This window comes from Rhipicephalus microplus, unplaced genomic scaffold, assembly GCF_043290135.1.
Source record: "Rhipicephalus microplus isolate Deutch F79 unplaced genomic scaffold, USDA_Rmic scaffold_14, whole genome shotgun sequence".
Taxonomy (NCBI): Eukaryota; Metazoa; Arthropoda; class Arachnida; order Ixodida; family Ixodidae; genus Rhipicephalus; species Rhipicephalus microplus.
The window spans coordinates 23,419,655-23,439,578 of NW_027464587.1; the positions used below are offsets into that span (position 1 = coordinate 23,419,655).

A 19,924-nucleotide genomic window follows, 5' to 3' on the forward strand; every position below is an offset into this window, starting at 1 on the left:
AAGGGGGGGGGGGGGGTCCGCTTATCTGAATAGGCCGGGCAAGCGAATATGGTCGTCAATTTGGGCTCCCTACGCCCGGCCTAAAAAAATTCTGTGCGCAACCGCCTGACTATGCCAGTGAAGTGATGCGACAATGATTTGTTCACTTACTGATTTACATACACTTTACATCTCTAAAAAATGTGGCCCAAGGCCCCAACACTCAGGCGTTAACATTACATAAAGCCAATGGTAGAAAAGTGCCAGTATGAATGCAGCTACAACCCCGCCCCAATGTTTTTTCAAGTGAGGTAGTGTTGCGGAAATGAACTTTTACCTGCAAACGTACACTGGCACTGCAGTGGTGACAGGGGGCGGTAATAGAGGTAAGTTAGTATGCGGGCGGTAATAGAGGTAATTTAGTCCGATACGGCTAGCAATGGATACGGTGAATAAGAGCAAATCATTTCTCTTTCAATAGCGCAACCACTCAACAATGTATTGTAAAAGCATTAAATGTTGCTGGAAATGCCACTCACCTGCACGCTGATGCATGCACAGTCCTTTGTCCGACGAGCGAACAGGCTTGCAGATAGCTGAAGACGTGTTTACGATGTGTTTGTTCCACCCAGCAGCAAAATCCACAACTACTTTGCGCTCCATAAAGATAAATATACACTAACCTTCATCACGAATAAGTAGAAACGCAAATCTGCGACACACACACACGCTCAAAACATAGCTCACAAGCCCGCCATCCATGTGCTCGCCAACCACAGACCATATGAAATTGAGTAAGCAGTGCGAACGCGAACCTAGTTGCGCCGAAAAAAAAAACGTCGAGCAGTGGCAGCACAGGCGTCAGCGCAATAATTTCAGTGTGTTCTCCTAACACAATTATATAAAAAAACTGAGGTACACTAAAACTCATAAATAAATATAAAAAGTTGAGTGTAATTTTCATTTAGTGCTAGTCAACATCAACACTGAATAAAAATTACTTTGTAACTTACATCGTTTGCTACACTAGCGCCACACTTGTCGTGCGGGCGCAGATGGCGCAGATTTGTCATTCTGCCCTCAAACTACACGGTGAAGCGTGCTACTAAGTGAATGGCTGATGAGAAGCGCGTCTGGGTCCGCTTTTTTTTTTCTTCTCCGGTATATCTGGGCGGGGAGGGGGGGGTGGGGCGCTCCTTATGCACGTGTTTCGGTGCTTGATCGACTTTGACGCCCTTACTTCGCGGACGAACGGCGTGTCTAGGCTTTTTTTATCGTTGTTTTGCACGTGTTTCGGCGTTCGGTCCGCTTTGACGTGCCAACTCTCCATTCTGCTGCTGCGTGTGTTAGGTATTTGCCGTACTGTATTCTCAGGCCTTCTGTGTTCAGCCAGCGCTGCTATCTGATTATCTACGGATGCTAAAATGAATCACTGTTTTGGTTTGGTGAAGTTTGGCACACAGAACAAACAATAATCTGGCCCATGAATATCAATGTGGGCGGCATGCATATTTGTGTGCGGTGTCCTGCCGGGGAGTAACCGTTGCGTGACGAGAGCATTTACAGCGGTTCCTCCTTTCGTTGCTCCCTTACAAACTTAAGATGAATACAGTTGCTCCCCCATTCTCGAACAAGTCGGCCATCTTGTTCCGCTTGGTCTTTTCGGAGAGTAACAGTCGGTCTGAAGGAGTAAAAACAGCCGTTGCTCCCATTTTGGCTATTTTTGGCTTAGAGTGTGACAGGAGTGAAACTGTAGAAACAGGATGAACGGACTGCGGGAATGATACAGCAGGGCGCTTCAAGGCTTCCGCGTAGCTCGTCTCATGGCGGTAGTCAGCAAGGGCCAGCGCAGCTGCATAAGAAGTCAAGGTGTCCTGGAGGGCCTGGTGCAGCTCATCCATGATCACAGTTGCAACACAGCTGAGTATAGGATGCGGTGTTACACCGGCCTTTTGCAGCTCTTCACGTACTATAGATAAGATGAGTTCGCATCGGCACTCATTGCTGTTTCTAGTAGCGCTGAAAATGCAAGCAGTGGAAATGCCACTGACTTGCCTCTCGTATGGGTTGGATCGCTGTTGCAGCTTTTTGTTATTATCACGACGTCGGGCAAGAATTGCACAACCGTCTTCGGAGGGCTCCACGCGAGGGTGGCAAAGAGATGCTCCTTGACACCGCGTATAAGATGACGCAACTTCTTGTTCTCAGCCATTCTTGGGTCGGCTTGTCGGAAGAGGTGCGTCATTTCTTCGACGTACGTGACCACGCTTTCATTTCACAACTTGACGTGGGCCAGAATAGCTCATTCAGCTCGTTCTTGGCAATCAGCGCTTGCGTAAGTGTGCAGGAGTCTACGAGAAAGTTCGTGCCACGACGTCAGCTGCTCCTCTCAATTCGGATATCACGTATGTGGCCTGTTCTCGAGGTAAAAACAGGACCCAGTTTCCCCGCGTCGTTTCACTTGTTCAAAATGGCTACGCGCTAGTAGTCCGCAAACCGGTCCAAAACGTCTTCGCAGTCCGTGCCATAAAACGTTGCCGGTACACGTGGGCTTGCCAACGTATGGCGGTTCGACGTCATGCTTTCCGTGCTGGTTGGAGACGTTTGCACTAAAGCGCTGGTCATGTTATTCGACATGGTAGAAACAGTATGGTCGATTTCCGTATGCAATCCCATGATTAGGCGGCTGGCCCGGTGCATGGGGTTGTTGATGGGCAGTGTACTCGAAGCACAGCTCCCTGGTTTTGGTAGGGGCATCGGCAACATTCATCAAACTACCCAGATTTCTACCAGTGTGCCACGAGGATTCAGAAATAGGGAAAGGGGGGGGGGATGTTTAAGCCACCGAGAAGCTAGCTCTTGAGCATTGCATCCATCGCGGCTGGCTCTCGAGCAAAGAAGCGGCTCGACATCTTCTTTTGAACAAGACACAGCCAAACTCCAATATTGGGCGAATATACATACAATATATCATCACTACCACATCACGACGTAAACCAAAAAGTTTATTGCTGAGTCTACGAGGCATTCCAAGCGCCTGTGCTCTTTAGCTGCCATATTTTCTATGTGTGGACTCTAACTTAGGTTTTCAGTATAAGTCAATCCTAAGTATTTAGTCGATGTCACCTGCAGGATAGTCCTCTCTGTGAACTACGAAAATCTGCACTGGAACACTTATAAGAAAAACTACGACTGCACTTTTCCTGATGTTTAATGATAGATTAATGTCGTCTAACCATGTGTCCATACACTCATATAAAACTGTAGCATCTGATATATTGTATGTATATCTGTAGCTGTGGCAAAAAATGCTATGCCGTCAGCGTATACATACACCTGTACATCCTGTTGTACTGGAATTGTGCGCAATAAAATATTAAATAATAATGGTGAAAGAACTGATCCTTGGGGGCGACCTCTAGTTTTTTTAAAATTTGAAGACGACATGCCAAATTGAGAGCAATAGAATTCTCTATCATTTAGAAAGGAGTAAACCCATGCCACGAAGTAATTTCGTAACTCGATGTACGTTAGCGAATTTATTAGTTTAAAGTGTTCCACACTGTCATAAGCCTTTGCAATATCTAAAGAGACTAAGACGGAAACCTGTTTCTTAGAAGGAGCTAGTTGTATCCTGCTTTCCAGATCAACATGGGCACACCAAATCGAGCAGCCACGCCTGAATCCAGTTTGGCATGGGCTTAAAATTGCATTTTCGTCCAACCAGTTGTCTATTGTATTGTGTAGAAGTCTTTCAATTAGTTTTACCAGATTAGATGTGAGTGACATAGGCCTAATGTTATCCAAAGTAAACCCAGCTCAATGTTTTTTTAATAAAGGAATTATTTTCGCGATTCTCCACTCAGGCGGAATCCACGAATGGAGTAATTAACTATTGCAATTGAATCTTGAGGTGATACTTTATGGATTATTTTTATTACCGATGCAGTTATTCCATCGGGACCTGGAGCAGAATTGGGTAATGTTTTCACTACTACTTCTATTTCCGACGCTGTTAACAGGGACGGCGAGTGGTAAAAGTTAGCAGCCGTGAAGCGGCTTTCCAGCCCTTGAGCAATATTTTCCAAAAAACTAGGCAACTCACGTGGCGTTGAAACTATCGATTCGAGGTTTCTTTATTGTGGGATTACTTTTTTAGCTTTAAGGATGTTGAAAAGTTATTTCCTGTGGCCAGGCTTTGAAAGGAACTCGGAACGTTGGCTATCATAGTTATCTTTTGCAGCGGCAACTCTTCGCTTACAAATTGCAGCCACGTATTTGTAATCGCTTCAGTTTCTAGGGCACTGATTATAGAACAGTTATCGCCACGCTGCTTTTCTTATCCTGCAATGACGTGAACAATCAGAGTTCTACCAATGATTCAAAGAGCGTTGTTTGGAGACCTGAAGTGCGAATTTAGCTTTATTTAAAGATTGTTTTATAACATCCTCAAAATTGATAACGTGTCGCTCTTTATTTACCCCGGTTCGTTTTGACAAAGCCACACGTAGTGTCTGTTCAAATCTTTTAAAATTGATGTGAGAAGTGGGCTGCCTGACGATTGAATTCACGGGACATACAATTTCAAACAATAAAGGAAAATGATCGCTATTTGTACCCGAGTTTACAGTAGACCAAGTAGAAATACAGAGGCTAGGACTACAGAAAGTCAGATCAATCGCAGAATGAGACTGATTGCATACAAACGTGGGGGTTCGCTGATTAATGCATGTTAAATTATTTTTAGCAACAATATCCCACAAGCGCTTTCCACTTAAATCTGTTCTGAATCCCCACGAAGTGTGATGAGAATTGAAGTCTCCTACCATTAATATGTCTTTTCTGCAAGAAGAAATTATGTTATCTAAAACAGAATTTCGAACACCTGACGGAAAATAAGCGTTTATAAACGAAAAGGGAATGTGTTCTGGAAGAGCGATATCTAACGTTAAAATTTCACTTTAACATTAGATATCGCTTCTCCAGGACGGTCTGCCAGCTGTCGTCGTTGTTGTTGTTGTCGTCGTCGTTGTTGTTTTCCTCTGGAAATGGCTCGTACCCAAAGGAGGTGATTGACTGATTATAAGGTGAATTTCCCGATACTTTCAGCGTTGCGTCATTCCTAAAAAACACTTTTGGTATTATTATGATTTGAAGTGCCAATCACAAAATTGCAGAAAAAATAAAGAAAACAATGGTGAGACCGTAATTTAGCAAGAAAATCGTTTAGTCGCAGTGTTGTATTCCTGAAGAGTGAATAAAACATCCCTGTGGCTGAAACACAATGTAGAGGCTCCAAATGAAAGAAGATCAGGTTTTGATAAGTGCAAGCCCAGTTTTTGAAGCATCCTCCATCCAAGTAAGAGCCAAATTCGCGTCGTGCTCGTTCTTGTTATCGAGAGACGCACCGCTGGACGCTCGCGCGTCGTTACTTGGTTCTTCCATTTGACAAGATGCTACTCGCGTCGTTCGGTTGATTCTCCGACACCAAAGATCCGCCGGGAGGGTCTTCACTGACGTCGATGTAGACGAAGAATTTTGAGGCATTCTCATGGAGGCATGCTCGATAGAAACAGGGGAAGGGGCCGACCTCCATTTTCCTCCGCGCAAGGCGTATAATCCGAAAAGGAGGTTAAACAGCACTCACCATTAGCGTCTTACTCAGTCAAAAAATGTCGGAGAAAGTCAGTCGAGTGGTGGTTAGCCAGTCGACACACACACACCCGTCGCCACACTCCGCACGGTTCAGTGTCCCGGCGCCGCCGACCGAAGCCGGTAATACGGTGAGCTGCGTTTTTGTACGTCGTGTCTTCCGAAGTTGATAGTCTCTCGTGAACCTGGTTCAGGTCCCAGTTTTTGGTGTCCTTTGAATCCTCGCAACTTCACGAAAAAGATCACGCACTCTTTAAGTAGAGTTGAATGAAATTTTCACCTGAAAGCGTTTAGTAAAGCGGAGAACGATGTGAGAATTTCCTCAACACTCTACGCTACCTAGCGGGTCCCAATCATAGGGTAGGGCAGCGCGTTCGCGGCTTACGTTCCAGGCAAACATTTTTAGGAGGCGTTGGCTAGGTGCCTCTCAAAACCATCAGGAAATGTGTGCATGAGTCGCCACTGTGAAACGCCACCACCGAGCTAAGTACGCTGTTTCTTTGTTCACTTCATAGTATTTTTATACGTGAGTGCTAGCTACTATACTCCGTTTCATACATCAGGTGCAACGCTGTGAAGGCTAGGCAAGTAGTCCGTAAAGAAAACACGAGGTGTTGCTCCGCGCGGTTTCGTAGCCGAGTGGTCTGACGCGTCGCTCCGGAGAGTTCACCGTAGTTTTGAAGTGCATGGGTTCGAATCCACGTGGTGCCATTTTTTTATAATTTTTGCGAGTTCAATTCGAAATCTTGTTTTTTTTTTCAGTAACTTCAACTTACTTGCACGCGGAAGTGAACTGCACGTATCTATTCATTTGTAGCATACCGTGTTCCCTTGTGAGGGCCGGAACCTGCTGAGCTGGCACCGAGGTTTGACCAGCATGGCGATTTTGTCGCGATTATACCGCATTGTCGGTTTACCTTGTTGATGTAAGCAAGTACTGCGTGTAAGATGACGTTAATTCATTGATTAGGTAGCACAGCAGCTCCAATGAGGCTGGGTTAACGATAGGTGCTCACCTTCAACTTTTGTTTTCGTCATTGCCCCGATGATCCACTTTTCTGTGCCGCTCTTTAAACACTCAGCAGGTTATTGATTATAGCGGGCCGCCGGCAGAGAAACCTGTTCAGTTTTAGCAAAACAGTGCGGAATCAACCTTCCACTGCACTGTGCGGTATCCATACGCACTTCATGCGAGTAACGAATGATATGTTATTCAGGGAAAAGGGAAGAAAGCAAATTTGTGTAGCTCGGAATAGTGATTTTGGCACACAAACGCATAAAACATTTCCTAGACTTGGTATTCGCCCGTTTACTGTCTTAATATATGCGACATTGTTTTGAATTGTTATGCGCAATTTATTTCTTCAGTATAATTCCAACCCATCCTCCTTCCCGCAAGTAAGAGTTCCTTTTTTATCGTTCAAAAAAGAGTTTCAGCTAGGCTGTCATTCGGCAGAAACTCTAAATTTTAATTTATGCGTCAATCGTTTTTTTATCAAAACCTGGATATGGCCCGTTTTTCTCGGTTGAGAAAATCTTTATGGTATAGGGTAATTCAGTGCCCAAAAATTGTACTGGTTAAAAAAGTTGGATATTCGTTCCGTACATACATACATCCAGGGGCAATACTTATCACGTGCGATGGACCAATATTCCAAACCGATGACGACTTTTGTGGTTTAAAAAACGCAAACTTTATTTACAGAAGAGCACCTCTGGCCGATGTCGTGGTGGGTTCCGACATCTTCTTTTTTTCCTTTTTTATACCAAGTTTTTACAGAGGTCATGTGACCATTCCGAACGTTCGCACTTCACAACAAAACATAAATAAGGTAATTATTACGGAGCAGTACAGTGCAGTGTCCTTCCTAGCCCGGGTCACTTGGCGACGTTAAACCCAACGCACAAAATCACACGATGAGGAAGCACTCTTTGCTTTGTCATAATAACACAGCCTTCTTGGGGAATGAGCTCAGCATGAAGCAGCACGAGCAGGTTTTCTAGAAAGGTGTCCACAATCTAGCTCAACCAGTCTACCCTCGTGAACAAAGCCACGACTGACAGGCCGCACATTCCTCGAAAGTCAGCAAAGTTCTTCAATGCCACTCAACTCGTCATCACTGAACTGAGCACCCGACTCATCGGAGGAGGAGTTGCACGAATCACAAATGTAAAAGACAAGTGGTTCGATTTCACTATCCACAATCATGTCCCGTTCTCATGCTTCAGCTTCAACTTGCTCTACAAGAGCGCAGCAGTTTTGCCACTTCTTCTGTTTTACAGATGCCAGTGCTTCTGGCAGAAGCTTCTCTACTTCAGCCAAAGTGAAACCCGTATTCCGTGCTGCGATGTACCCCTTTACCTGGCTCCAAACAAGCTCTATGGGGTTGAACTCGCAGTGGTATGGTGGTACACGAAGCACTTCATGGCCGTGGGTAGCCGCCAGAGTGTCGATGCGGTACACAATACTGGGTGTGTTGACCTTTTGGGAAAGTTCCAGCAGTTCAGCTCTCACCATGTCATCTGACCACGGAACACCTTTCTTTGTGAGCCAAAGCTGAATATCAGATTTGCGCGTCGACTTGGTAGGTGCTTTCTCAAGAGCTATGCTGTGGTATGGCGCATTGTCCATGACAATAACGCTAATAGGCGGAATGTTTGGCAAAAGCTTGTCGGTGAACCACTCCTCAAAGTATCTGCCATCCATCTCAGAGTGGTAGTCAGCGCTGCCCCCCTTTTTTGCTCGGAAGTAGTCAGCAGCTCCTTCGATGAAACCAGTTGCACTGCTGCCAGCATGTACGAGGATCAAACGGGCCCCTTTGCCCGAGGGTTCAGCCAATCCTCTCGTCAGACCTTTGAGGAAGGCATCTTGCGATGACTTCACAGTCGTGTCCTGCCAAACGTACTCCTTCGTGTGCCCTGCGTTGACCCATGTTTCATCCAAGTAGATGATGCACCTGTACAAAGCAAAACGAACGAGCGCACGAGTTAGCGCACACAAGTAAACATACCCACAGCAGCAGCTTAAGTCTTGGCATGACCATAGTCGAAAATACTGCAAAGGACAACTTGAGCAAAAAGTACAAAAAGCATTCATATGCATATTCTATTTTCTTTGTTACCCACTCATATGCTGACTGCTCTTTCGCAAACAGCTGCTTAGCTTCAATCGAGGAAAAAAACGGTCAGCGTCAGTGCTTTCTTTAGTCGGGCTTTAATTCGGCACGTAGGTGGCCTTTGGCTGTCAGTTCTGATTCATGGCAAGTTCACAGGTCACACATGCGGTATTCGGTAAGAATTCATTCGCCGTCGCTATCATTTTGCACGAATGGAAACAAAAATAGACACCAAAATTACCAACAATGCTGCCAGTAACTCGCATCTTTCATGGGAATGAGCGCTTACCGCACCAAACGGCGGAGATTTAGTGAATAACTCTCACCGATTGAGTCAAATACCCCCCCCCCCCAACAAAACAAAAGTCGTTAAATGCGATCTGCAAGCAATTACCTTGCTTAACCGTTTTCTTTTTTCCAGGTTGTAATTCAGATGTAATACTCTCCATTACGATTATAAAGTTGCAATGCTAACATCAAGTGTTATATCAAGGCAATCTACATGTGCTGCGTAAGGAAATATGAAAATAACGGTTCCCTCCTGCCCTGTCCTCGGAATTTCTGGATCGCCCGCAAGTACCTGCTACGCCAGGCAATGATGTCACTGCGCTCGATTAGCGCAAGATTCAGTTTTCTTTTAGCAAAGGTGAAGCCGATGTCCTTCATTAGCCTCCACAAGGTGGTTTTCGTGAAGTTCGGCAAGTCGTCGTCTTCATTGACAGCCCTTATCACACTGTCCAGTGTTGGGATGTCCCTCTTGGCGTACATGCTGTGCACTTACAGACGGATGGCATGGATTGTCAAGCTGTCATGTTTGACGGTTCGCGAGCTCGAAATCTTCACCTCGCGAGCTCGTTTTTTCGCTGACACCAAAGGCCCACGCAGACGCTCCGCCTTCAATTTCACCACGGTACGGGGAGATATTCCAGTGTCCTCGCTCACAACACTCAGCACTTCCCGCACAGATTTCTCCGGGAAACGCATCCTGATACGGGCGTACACATTTGCAATTACTTGCTTGGCGTGCTTTGACAGCTTTGATGTGCGAAGCTTCGAAAAAATTCGCGCAGGAGAGGTGGTCGAGGACGCAGAGCTGGGCGCCATTTTTTCGAAGCTGCCACAACAACAACAAAAAAAAAACGGCTGCACGGGTCGCGCGGAGAGCGAAAACCTGATACGAAAGCGACAAACATAAATTACCAACTGGCATATTTGGATTGTTTATCCGACAACACAGGCGTTTGTTTTTTAACCTGAGGACAAATATGTATGCTTAGAAGTTTCCCGAGAAGCATTTATTGATTCTCGTACACCCCAAGTGACGCACTACTTTTTGGTCGCGGCAGTACACAGCGCAAACAAGAGCGCTAGCTTTGACAGCGTTGCACATGATGTATGAAACGGAGTATAGAGCTGGAAATGCATACAGCATTTCTAGCGACATGAAAACGCCACGTGCGGTGAATGGCACTACAGGCTGCGCGTTGTAAGAAAAACAACATTTTTCTTCTAACTTTGGTAATGCGAAACGCCATCATGAACGCTACGCAATGCATTCGCAGTGCCAACGTTGGCAAAGCACTCACCTGCCCCCAAGTTTCCTTGGCGGAGGTGGGGGCTTTCTTTCTATTCAGAGCGAAAGCCGCTCTTGGCCTCGACCAACTGCGTGTGGTTGGCAATATGTTCTATTATGAAGCATGTACACAGGTGGCATGTTTGTAAAGTTTAAACGTGAATCTCCCTGTACATATAAGCAGGCGCGTGGCTGTGCAAAACACCTGCTTGACACGCAAACAACCTTGATTGTTCACACACCCGCAATGATTTTTTTATTTTTACTTTAATGGCACCAACCTTGGCTTTTAGGTCACGGACAAGATTATATTTTTCTGAGAACTTTAGACGCTGACACAGTAGGAGACACCGCTATATGTTAGAAACGAGCTCTTTAATGCTGTTTCGATGAATAGGGCTCTCGACATCGATAGTAAACAATGACACAGTTTCCTGAATTTGTTGCCGAGAAGTTTTTTGCAGTTTTGTGCGATTGGCCGGCATGCCTAGCATCTGGATCACAAAAACTGCTCACATGAAGATGCAATGTCTATCTTCCGTCAATATTTTTTTTCACTCGCACGATTGGCTTGTTTGTGCGTGTTTTTTTTTCAATTTGTTTTCATGCACAATGGCGGCTAGGCCCAGCATTGCTTGAACACTTCGGGGCTTTGTACAGCGTTACTGGCATTTATGTAACTCGTCGATTGAGGCTATTACGCGTGGTAACCACTAATATTGATTATTTTTACTCTTTTTTGGGCTTTTCGTCTCATGGTGAATACGTCCACACCTGTTCATCTTCATTTTATTCCCTTTTGAAAACAGCTTTCAACCAACCTGCTTTATAGAGCCCTTTATTTATAGCCAGTCTCTCTTCCTTCTTCGTGAATGCCACTGCAAAGGCCTCGCACAAAGTGAGGAAGCCCGGGAAGGACCATTTCCCCAATTAATCAGTGCTAGAGCCGTGGTGCGCGTCGGGCAATCTATCAAAGGAGTGCACTGTGATGCAAGAAAAAAATATATGAAGTAGCGAAAAGCCTAGTAGTAAAATAAAAATTTCTCTAGTACGGCAATAGGCAGAGAGCCTCGGCAGAATGGATACGCTTCCCCGGGAGTCATTTTCCTTCAGTGGGTGACAAAAAAATGCAGGCCCGCTATCGTTAACTGTCACAGGAAGCGTGATTAGTGGCAGCTCGTAGTGGTTTGCCATATGGATAGGAGTATGGCAGCCTAGTGGGGAGGCTGAGAATGCGCTGGCGTACTCTACCATCCATTACAACCCTTCTCTGCTCTCTTTTGCTTTTTTACTTCCACTCGGAGAGCCTTTTACTGCTTTTCTACCTCTTCTCCCCGAAAAGCTTTCCCACCAACTAGTATAGCCATATTTACTGTGCCCAGAAAGCCTGCCACGGACACCTCCTTCAACCGGCCCTCTCGGTAACACTGCCGATTGTGGTCATTATTTCAGCGACACCACCTGCCGGTGCTGAGTGCACGGTGTGTATACGTCCGCGCTCTCAAACATTAATGAATCGCAAACTGCGTGACGCTCGGGGTTATCGAAGTATACAGTATTACCACTGATTAAGTTCAAACATAAACTGTGGCATTACAGTTTCGTTGTTTGTTCATTCACTTAATGCAAGGCACTTCTTAACAAAACAAGGACACTCTGAGCGTTTATATTTGTATATAAAGTAGATACGAAAAATATATGCGAATACTCTATCTATTTGCTTACGTCACGATGCTCCCGCACTCGCCTACTGATCTAGATGTCCACAAAAGTTTTTTTAGCTAGATAAGAGGTTTTTCGTGACCAGACATTCACGAAAATGAGTGTCTGCTAATCTCACAAGTAACGCGATTGTCTTGTCTTGTGCGTCGTCAAACTCTTTCTCTAAACACGTGTGGCGAGTACCCGTATGTTACGAGCCGCGGCATGCAGGTAGGCACCACTGTTTATTGATGGTTTTTAACTGTCCAGTAACCGCGAAAACAAATATTGCTAGTAACTGCAATACCGTTAAGAAAAGAAGGAATCCAAAGCGTTCTCTCGACGAATGCAAAAGACAAAAATCAGTATCTCAAAAGCGATCAAACCGAAACTTTCTGCGTGCTGCGTGACATCTCGTTATTCTGCAACAAAGCTGCACCAGGAAAATACCTTAGAAGAAGACGCCAGACGTGTCATTGTAACGTCAGTTGTGGCTGCACTGGTGGCTATTAGTTTTACAGTGAAAGCTGTATATGTTTTCACTAAACCAAAAACTATGCGCCACAAGTAACAATACCAGTCTTCCTTGGCTGCTCCATCACTCACGCCGTTCTCTACGTCGCACCCAAGCGCATGCCACTGTGGACGCTGTCAGTGACGTTCATCCCTTTACAGGCACGGCGCCCACCGCGCATTCAGCAAATGTACTGCAGACAACTTTCAAACAACAATGCCAACAGCTGATATTTGACAGAATTTCTCTGCGCCGGGCCCATGAAACAGTCTGGACACAAGAACAAGTCCGGGCAGCACCTCATCTTTTTTTTCAATTCCCGGGCGAACGCTGTCTTCAGGCTGTCGTGCTCGCGCTCCTGCTCCACTCGCTGCTGCCGCATGGTGGTGCTGTGCGAGTAGTCTACGAGAAGCTGGCGCTGAACGGCTGCAGATATTAGGAAGCTCACAAACTTGTGTTTTGATGCGAGTAATTTCCAGTCGTGTTTTTTGACGGCTTCACGGATGCAGGGAGGATTAAAAGTAACACGATCATAGCGGCGCGCTGTTTTCACCGGCCTTTGTCAGGTTTTGCTACCCGCTCGATATATGCGTTCAAGATTTATAGCATTCGCGTTTCATTTTTTATTTTTTTATGGTATCGAAACTCAGATATTTGCATGCCTCAGCATGTAATACTGCTATGTACCACTCTGCGTATCAGACAAAAGAACAAATAGTCTTTTCTTTCATTTCTGATTAGTTAAAAAGCTTGCCGGTCCTCCGATGAATTCACCTGAGGTGACTTATTTGTTTGTTCGTTAATTTGTTTGTTTGTAGCCTTCAATCCATGTCACATACCCACTCTTGGGGAATGGCTTGCAAAAAATAGTATCCATTAGATGGTTCTTGCACTGCTGCTTACAAAAAAGATGTAAAAAAGACATCATAAAAATATTCCAAAGTGATAAAAACAATAAAATAATCACTTTTATAATAACTATACCTTGGTTTAGGGAGCCATCTGGACAGCTGAGTGTGCCAAACCCAATTAATTTGGGATGTATGTTACATATTTATTGACATTAAGAAAATTATTTTCCGACTATTCTTTTTTTGACAATTCGTAAAGTGGGTCTTATGCTCAAATATGTTTCTTGTCTGGAATGAAAATGCACACCGCACCAAATATATCTCTGCGGCGATTTCCCAAAACAGAGGCACCAAAATTTGGAACAGATTTGTGGTTAAACTAAACCTAGCTTCCCAAACGTAATTACAACAAGTCTTTCCCTAATTACTGTGTAGTTATGACATGAGACAAAAGAATGTTCAACAGTTTCTGATCATTCGGAGAATGGACAAAGAGGGGAGAGTGTCAGACCAGCTCTCTGTAAATAAAAACGTAAGAGGGAACACGGCACCACAATCTGGAGATAACTTGAAGCTTCTTCGACGTACTTCACTAAGACTTCTATGAAAACTTGAGACCACCTAAAGACAAAAACTAACGTAATTTTCTTCCGATTCAATTCGCTAAATGTTTCCTAATTCCTTCCAGAATATTTCTGCACCCAACGTAGTTTTCTCACTACCTCAAGGATTGGACACGAAGCTAGCTTTCTGCCCCTCAGCTGGATATGCAGTGCCCTCATGATCAGCCCATTTCAACCAAACGAACATGTTATATTGTTACGAGGCAGAGGGCATGGCTCAGCCGTCGTAGACAAATTGAAAAAGAAGCGGATTCGAAGCGCGAGATCCTAGCAGCCCTGGGGTGTCACACCAATCTGTTTTACTGCAAATACACTAGTTTATCTCTTCCATGTGTTTGTAAATCCTGTAACAAATTGGTGGAGGTGCTGGGTAACGAATCGCCATAAAACAGTGCTCCGCAGTGGTCGTCAAATTAGAGTTTCCGCGATGGAACACGGGACTGATCCCACGGGCACCTCTCCATCGGCCTCGGCCACGCCGGCATCATTCATTGCAATGCCTCCGCCGGCCACACCCCCACCCACTCAAGTGCTGACGCATCCAAAGCATCCAGGAACGTTCTGCGGTACGGGCGAAGTTGATGTTGACGACTGGATAGCTGACTATGAACGTACCGGAGCGCTCAACCGGTATGACCAGAATCTCATGCTGGCCAACGTGCTGTTTTACTTGAAAGGTAGTGCCAAAGTCTGGTACTAGAACCATGAGGAGGACATCGGCAGTTGGGACACAATAAAGGAGAAGCTTCGCGGCTTATTTGGGAAGCCCATCGTTTGAAAGGCGGCTGCAAAGAAGGAGTTGTCTATACGTGCTCAGACGTCCACAGAGCCGTATATCTTGTATATACAGGACGTACTGGCTCCATGTCGCAAAGTCGACAACGGTATGTCGGAGTCTGATAAGGTTGGCCACTTCCTCAAGGGGGAAGTGAACGATGCGTTCAACCTGCTAATGTGCCGGAACTGCGCAACCGTCGAGGAAATTATTCAGGAATGCCGGCGTTTTGATCAGGCCAAAAGCAGGCGTATTTCAAGATCATTCACTCGACTGCCGAACGCCGCTGCGACGTCCTCTTGCGATGATGCGCTGACCTCAAGTCACCAGTCTTCACCAACGTCTGAAATTACGCGAATCGTCTAGCGGGAAATCTAAGCAATTACACCTGATTTTCCCACGAACGGCCACGTCGATTCGCAAGTATCTCAGGTTTGTTTGGTACAGTCAATTGTGCGGGAAGAACTCAGCAATATGGGCTTCAATGTCTGCGCCGTTGCTCAGTCTCGACCGATTGGCTTCCGTTCAAGGTCTCGACCGATTGGCTTTCGCCCAAGGAACGGCCCCGCCTGCGCCGATCCCCGACAGCCACCACCGCCGTCTATCCTTCGATTCTAATGCCTTCGATACCCCAGATACGCGGCACAGCCACTCACCGTCACCTCGACGTCATCAGTCTCATTCGCCGCCTGGACGTCGTCTCCTTCTCCTCTACGACGACGCCTGACCTCCCCACTCAATTCTCCTCAGGGAAACTAAGCGGTTCAGCTCTTAGAGGTGAAGCTGCATTCTCGATACCAACCTCGAATCCTCTTGTACTGCCAACACGACGAAATTTGATCGAAGTCGACGTTGAAGTTAACGGCATGACTGTTTCTGCACCTATTGACAATGGGGCGCATATTTCTGTGATCTGTGCCCAACTTCGTCGACGCCTGAAGGAAGTTCACACACTGGCTGCTCCTGGCATTATTCGTGTTGCCGACGGAAGAAGTCTTGCCAACACAGGAATGTGCACAGCACGCATCGCAACCTTCAATCACCCCACATCTGTTCTCTTTGCAGTTATGCCCCGCCGCGGTGGTCTAGTGGCTAAGGTACTCGGCTGCTGACCCGCAGGGCGCGGGTTCGAATCCCGGCTGCGGCGGCTGCATTTCCGATGGAGGCGGAAATGTTGTAGGCCCGTGTACTCAGATTTGGGTGCACGTTAAAGAACCCCAGGTGGTCTAAATTTCCGGAGCCCTCCACTACGGCGTCTCTCATAATCATATAGTGGTTTTGGGACGTTAAACCCCACATATCAATCTATCTATCTTTGCAGTTATTGAGCAGTGCCCCATTGACCTGATTCTTGGATTGAATTTATAGTCCACTCATGCCGTTCTCCTCAACTGTGCAACCGGCGTTCTCCAACTTCAACGGCCTCTAATTGGGGCTGTTCCGTCCTCACCGTCACACCGCTTGTGTGCTGTTGATTATGTGCGGCTGTCACCGCAAGCCACCTCGTTTGTGGCCTTAACAATATGACCGGCTCTTCCTTACGATGACTACATGGTGTCTTCGTTAGTGTTTGTGCTCTTGGCCCGAAATGTTGCTGTGCCGCATACCATCGTGACTATCGCGGACAACTACGTTTAGCTTCCGCTCCTCAACTTTAGTGGTTCGACCCAAGTTCCCCGCAAGATATTTTGTTAGGCCATGAGTTATTTTCCTTCTCCTCGACTAGCTTCAACACTAGCTAAGGAGGGAAGATGTTTGAGGTTCGGAATGGGTATTCTCGATGACTCGAGTGCACGGTGGCAGCGCGAAGGAAGAGCCGTAGTCAGGTGAAGAGACGCTTAAAATCGACGTGCCGTTGTCGACTTTACGTCATAGAGCCACCCTATTGAAAATCCTGGGTTGGTGGATGCTGGAATCGTAGGTGGATATGGTGGAAAGAGTAGTGGATATGGAGGAAACTGTAGTGGGCATAATGACTGATGGCGGCGAGAGTGGAAAAAATGGTGGCAGATGGTGTTGGTAGTGGCGAGCCAATGGTAGTGACGGTTGAAAATGCCAGCTGATGACAGCTAGAGTGTAAAAAATGGTGACAGATGATGGTGGTGGGGGGCGAGTCAATGGTGGTGACGGTGGAAAATGCCGGCTCATAATGGCGAGGCAAAACGTATTTAGTGGAAAGCTTGGTGAGCAAAGTGGGTGACGGTGGCATGATGAAAAGCACAAGATAGTATGTGAAATCACTTAGTTGTAGTGTTTTATTCTTGAATGCGCAGAGATATACGTTTACATTCAAAAGACCATCGCAGCTCATTATGCTTTCTAGTACGTTTTTTTATTTCTGTGGTGTCAACAACGCTTCAATTTTGGTGGAGCATAGACTATGCGGCCGGGAATATGTATACATTTCGCGTACGTACTTACATCAGGTTGACATCCACGATGTGTTTCTTTGTTGTAATGTTAAGAAGACTAAAGTTGTCACTGTAAACATGACAATAAATGTTTTACATCGGCGAGCAAATGTCGACAAATAAATGGGCTCCAGTTCGCGATTGCCCCTTTCAATGATAGAGCACAACACAGCTGTCACTTGATGTCGCCACGCTAGAAACGCAACTGTGGTGATCCTTGCACACTTTATTGTTTGTGCCATACCTTTAAGTTAACAAAGTGCGTGCGAATATGCATAAACTATGACTTTCTACATGCGTCAAGTTGAGCCCAAGTGAATTTGACTTTCACCCTTCTGTTCTAGCACCATTATTTCCGCCAAATGCTAGTAATACCGACCGAGCCTGTAGAAGTATTATCGGCGCTTCTGGGTTTCAATATACATGATTTTGACGAGCAAAAGCGTCAATACAGCACAGCTGCGGCATCATTTACCCTAAAGAAGCCTTTTCATTGTGTACGGTGTTCGCGCAAGAAGCGACAAACATCAATGTGATGCGCTTGCAGCACTTCCACCAAATGTACGCCTCGCCTCACCGACAGTCGCCGGTCGCACTCGCCGGCGCTTCACTGGCTCTTCTGCGAGAACATAGACACGTCAATTCGTATGCTTACTGAACAAATATGATAGCATAATGTTTCTGGCGCACTGCATTCGTTTTGCACTAGCCATTATGTAGCCGTTTCTAGTGACAGAGCACAGCGGTGCGCTGGCACAACTGCGGTGTGCGTTGCGCGTTGTGCGAAAAACGTCAAAATCAATTGTGTGGGCGTATCTGTCGATTGAGCATAGAAGCGTCATAAAGCCTGAAGTGATATAACTCTTTGGAAGGAGCGAGAAATGGATAATAAACTTCGAAGTAACCGCCGATAAACTCTACTTTTTCCTTGCGGTTGTAAATTGTAACGAAAACATTGCGCTATTGCTATTGTTGCAGTGGCAATTCTTACAGGCAGCAGTTGTTTGTGTTTATAAAATGCGCCAATTTTGGAGCAGGTGCAGATCCCGTCCCTCCCAAGTAAACGACAAACAGAACTGAAGCTAAACGAAGACTCTCTAAGTTGAGCATTTCTCTCAGTGTGGCACAGTGGTTAGTGTACTCAGTTCATAATTCGGATGTGTCAGGTTCGATGCCAGGCTGGTACACCTTTTTTTCTACGGGTGCTTGATACATTTTTATACAATTATTTTTATTATTTCTTTAGCGGCAGCTCATCACGGTGGTTCTGACGCAGCTTCGCGCTCCAGCATTGCCGGCTGCAGCGCGCCATCCACCACCCGCTCCACCATACGCCACCATACACCATGTGCCACCATTTCCACCGCCAAAATCCACTAAAATGGTGGGTGGTGGAATCCACCAATCCTATAGTGGACGTTTTTTCAATAGCGCAGCGCATCCTGTATATACGAGAAATACGGCTCTGTTGACGTCTGAGCACGTATAGACAACTCCTTCTTTGCAGCCGCCTTTTGAACGATGGGCTTCCCAAATAAGCCGCGAAGCTTCTCCTTGAACGTGTCCCAACTGCCGAGCTCCTCCTCATGGTTCTCGTACCAGACTTTGGCCGTGCTTTTCAGGTAAAACAGCACGTTGACCAGCATGAGATTCGGGCCCTACAGGTTAAGCGCACTGGTATGCTCGTGGTCAGCTATCCAGTCGTCAACATCAACTACGTCCGTACCGCAGAACGTTCCAGGATGCTTTGAATGCGTCAGCACGTACGTGGGTGGGAGTCGGGCCTGTGGAGGCGTGGTGCAGGCTTTGCCGAGGCCAATTTATAGGCGGCTGTGGGATCAGTCCCATGTTCCGTCGCAGAAACTCCGATATGACGACTACTGCGGAGCTTCGTTGTCGTTACCCAGCGCCTCCACCAATTTGTTATGAAGATTACAAATACATGAAAGAGAGAAACGATTGTATTTGCAACATATTGCCACCAGCACGTAGTGGGTCGACAGCAAGAACTGCTCTCAATCTGGAGGAAAAAGATGATCGCGTGCCTTCTTCTCTGCTCGAGAGCCAGCCACGACTGACGCATCGTCCTAGAGCTAGCTACCCGGTCGTTCAATAAATCCCCCAGTACTTGTGACTCATCGTGACAAACTGGTGGAGGGTGCTGGGTAGCCTCACGGATGCTGCAGACCCCCCCAGGAAGCCGTAATACGAGTCCAGTGCCAGTCAACACTCCCGTGCATCGGACCAGCCGCCGAATCAGGGGATTGCCTCCGGAAGTCAACGATACTGCTCCCACCACGTCAACAAACATGACCAGCACTTCGGTACAAACCTTGGCAACCGGCACGGGAAGCACGTCGCCGAACCGCTATACGTTGGAAAGTCCACGGGCACCGCCGACGTTCCCTGGTAGGGAGCGCGAAGACGTTGAGGACTGGTTGGCGGACTTCGAGCGCGTAGCCAACTTGAATCAGTGGGACGACGCGGCGAAACTGGGTCGTGTCTACTTCTATCTCGAAGACGGGGCTCGCACGTGGTATCAAAATCGGGAGGAGCAGCTGACGACGTGGCCTGAATTCTCTCGTAGACTTCTGCAGACATATGCCAGCACTGACCCCCAAGAAAGAGCTGAACGAGCTATTCTTGCCCGCGTCCAGTCGCCAAACGAAACTGTGACCGCGTACGTCGAAGACATGACGCGCCTCTTCCGACGGGCCGATTCAAGAATG

The 19,924-nt window shown here is 46.5% G+C and overlaps 2 protein-coding genes across 2 annotated transcripts in view; one reads left to right on the top strand and one right to left on the bottom strand.

Moving 5' to 3' along the window:
* Positions 1-19,924, top strand: part of LOC119180588 (uncharacterized) — a 495,071-nt gene that overhangs the window by 9,501 nt on the left and 465,646 nt on the right. The gene's annotated exons all lie outside the window — the stretch shown is intronic.
* Positions 7,850-9,731, bottom strand: LOC119186331 (uncharacterized). The gene is made up of 2 exons (XM_075882889.1): positions 9,529-9,731; positions 7,850-8,588 (listed from the first exon to the last, which is right to left on the bottom strand). Exons 1-2 carry the CDS (start codon positions 9,729-9,731, stop codon positions 7,850-7,852), a joined length of 942 nt encoding a protein of 313 aa, XP_075739004.1.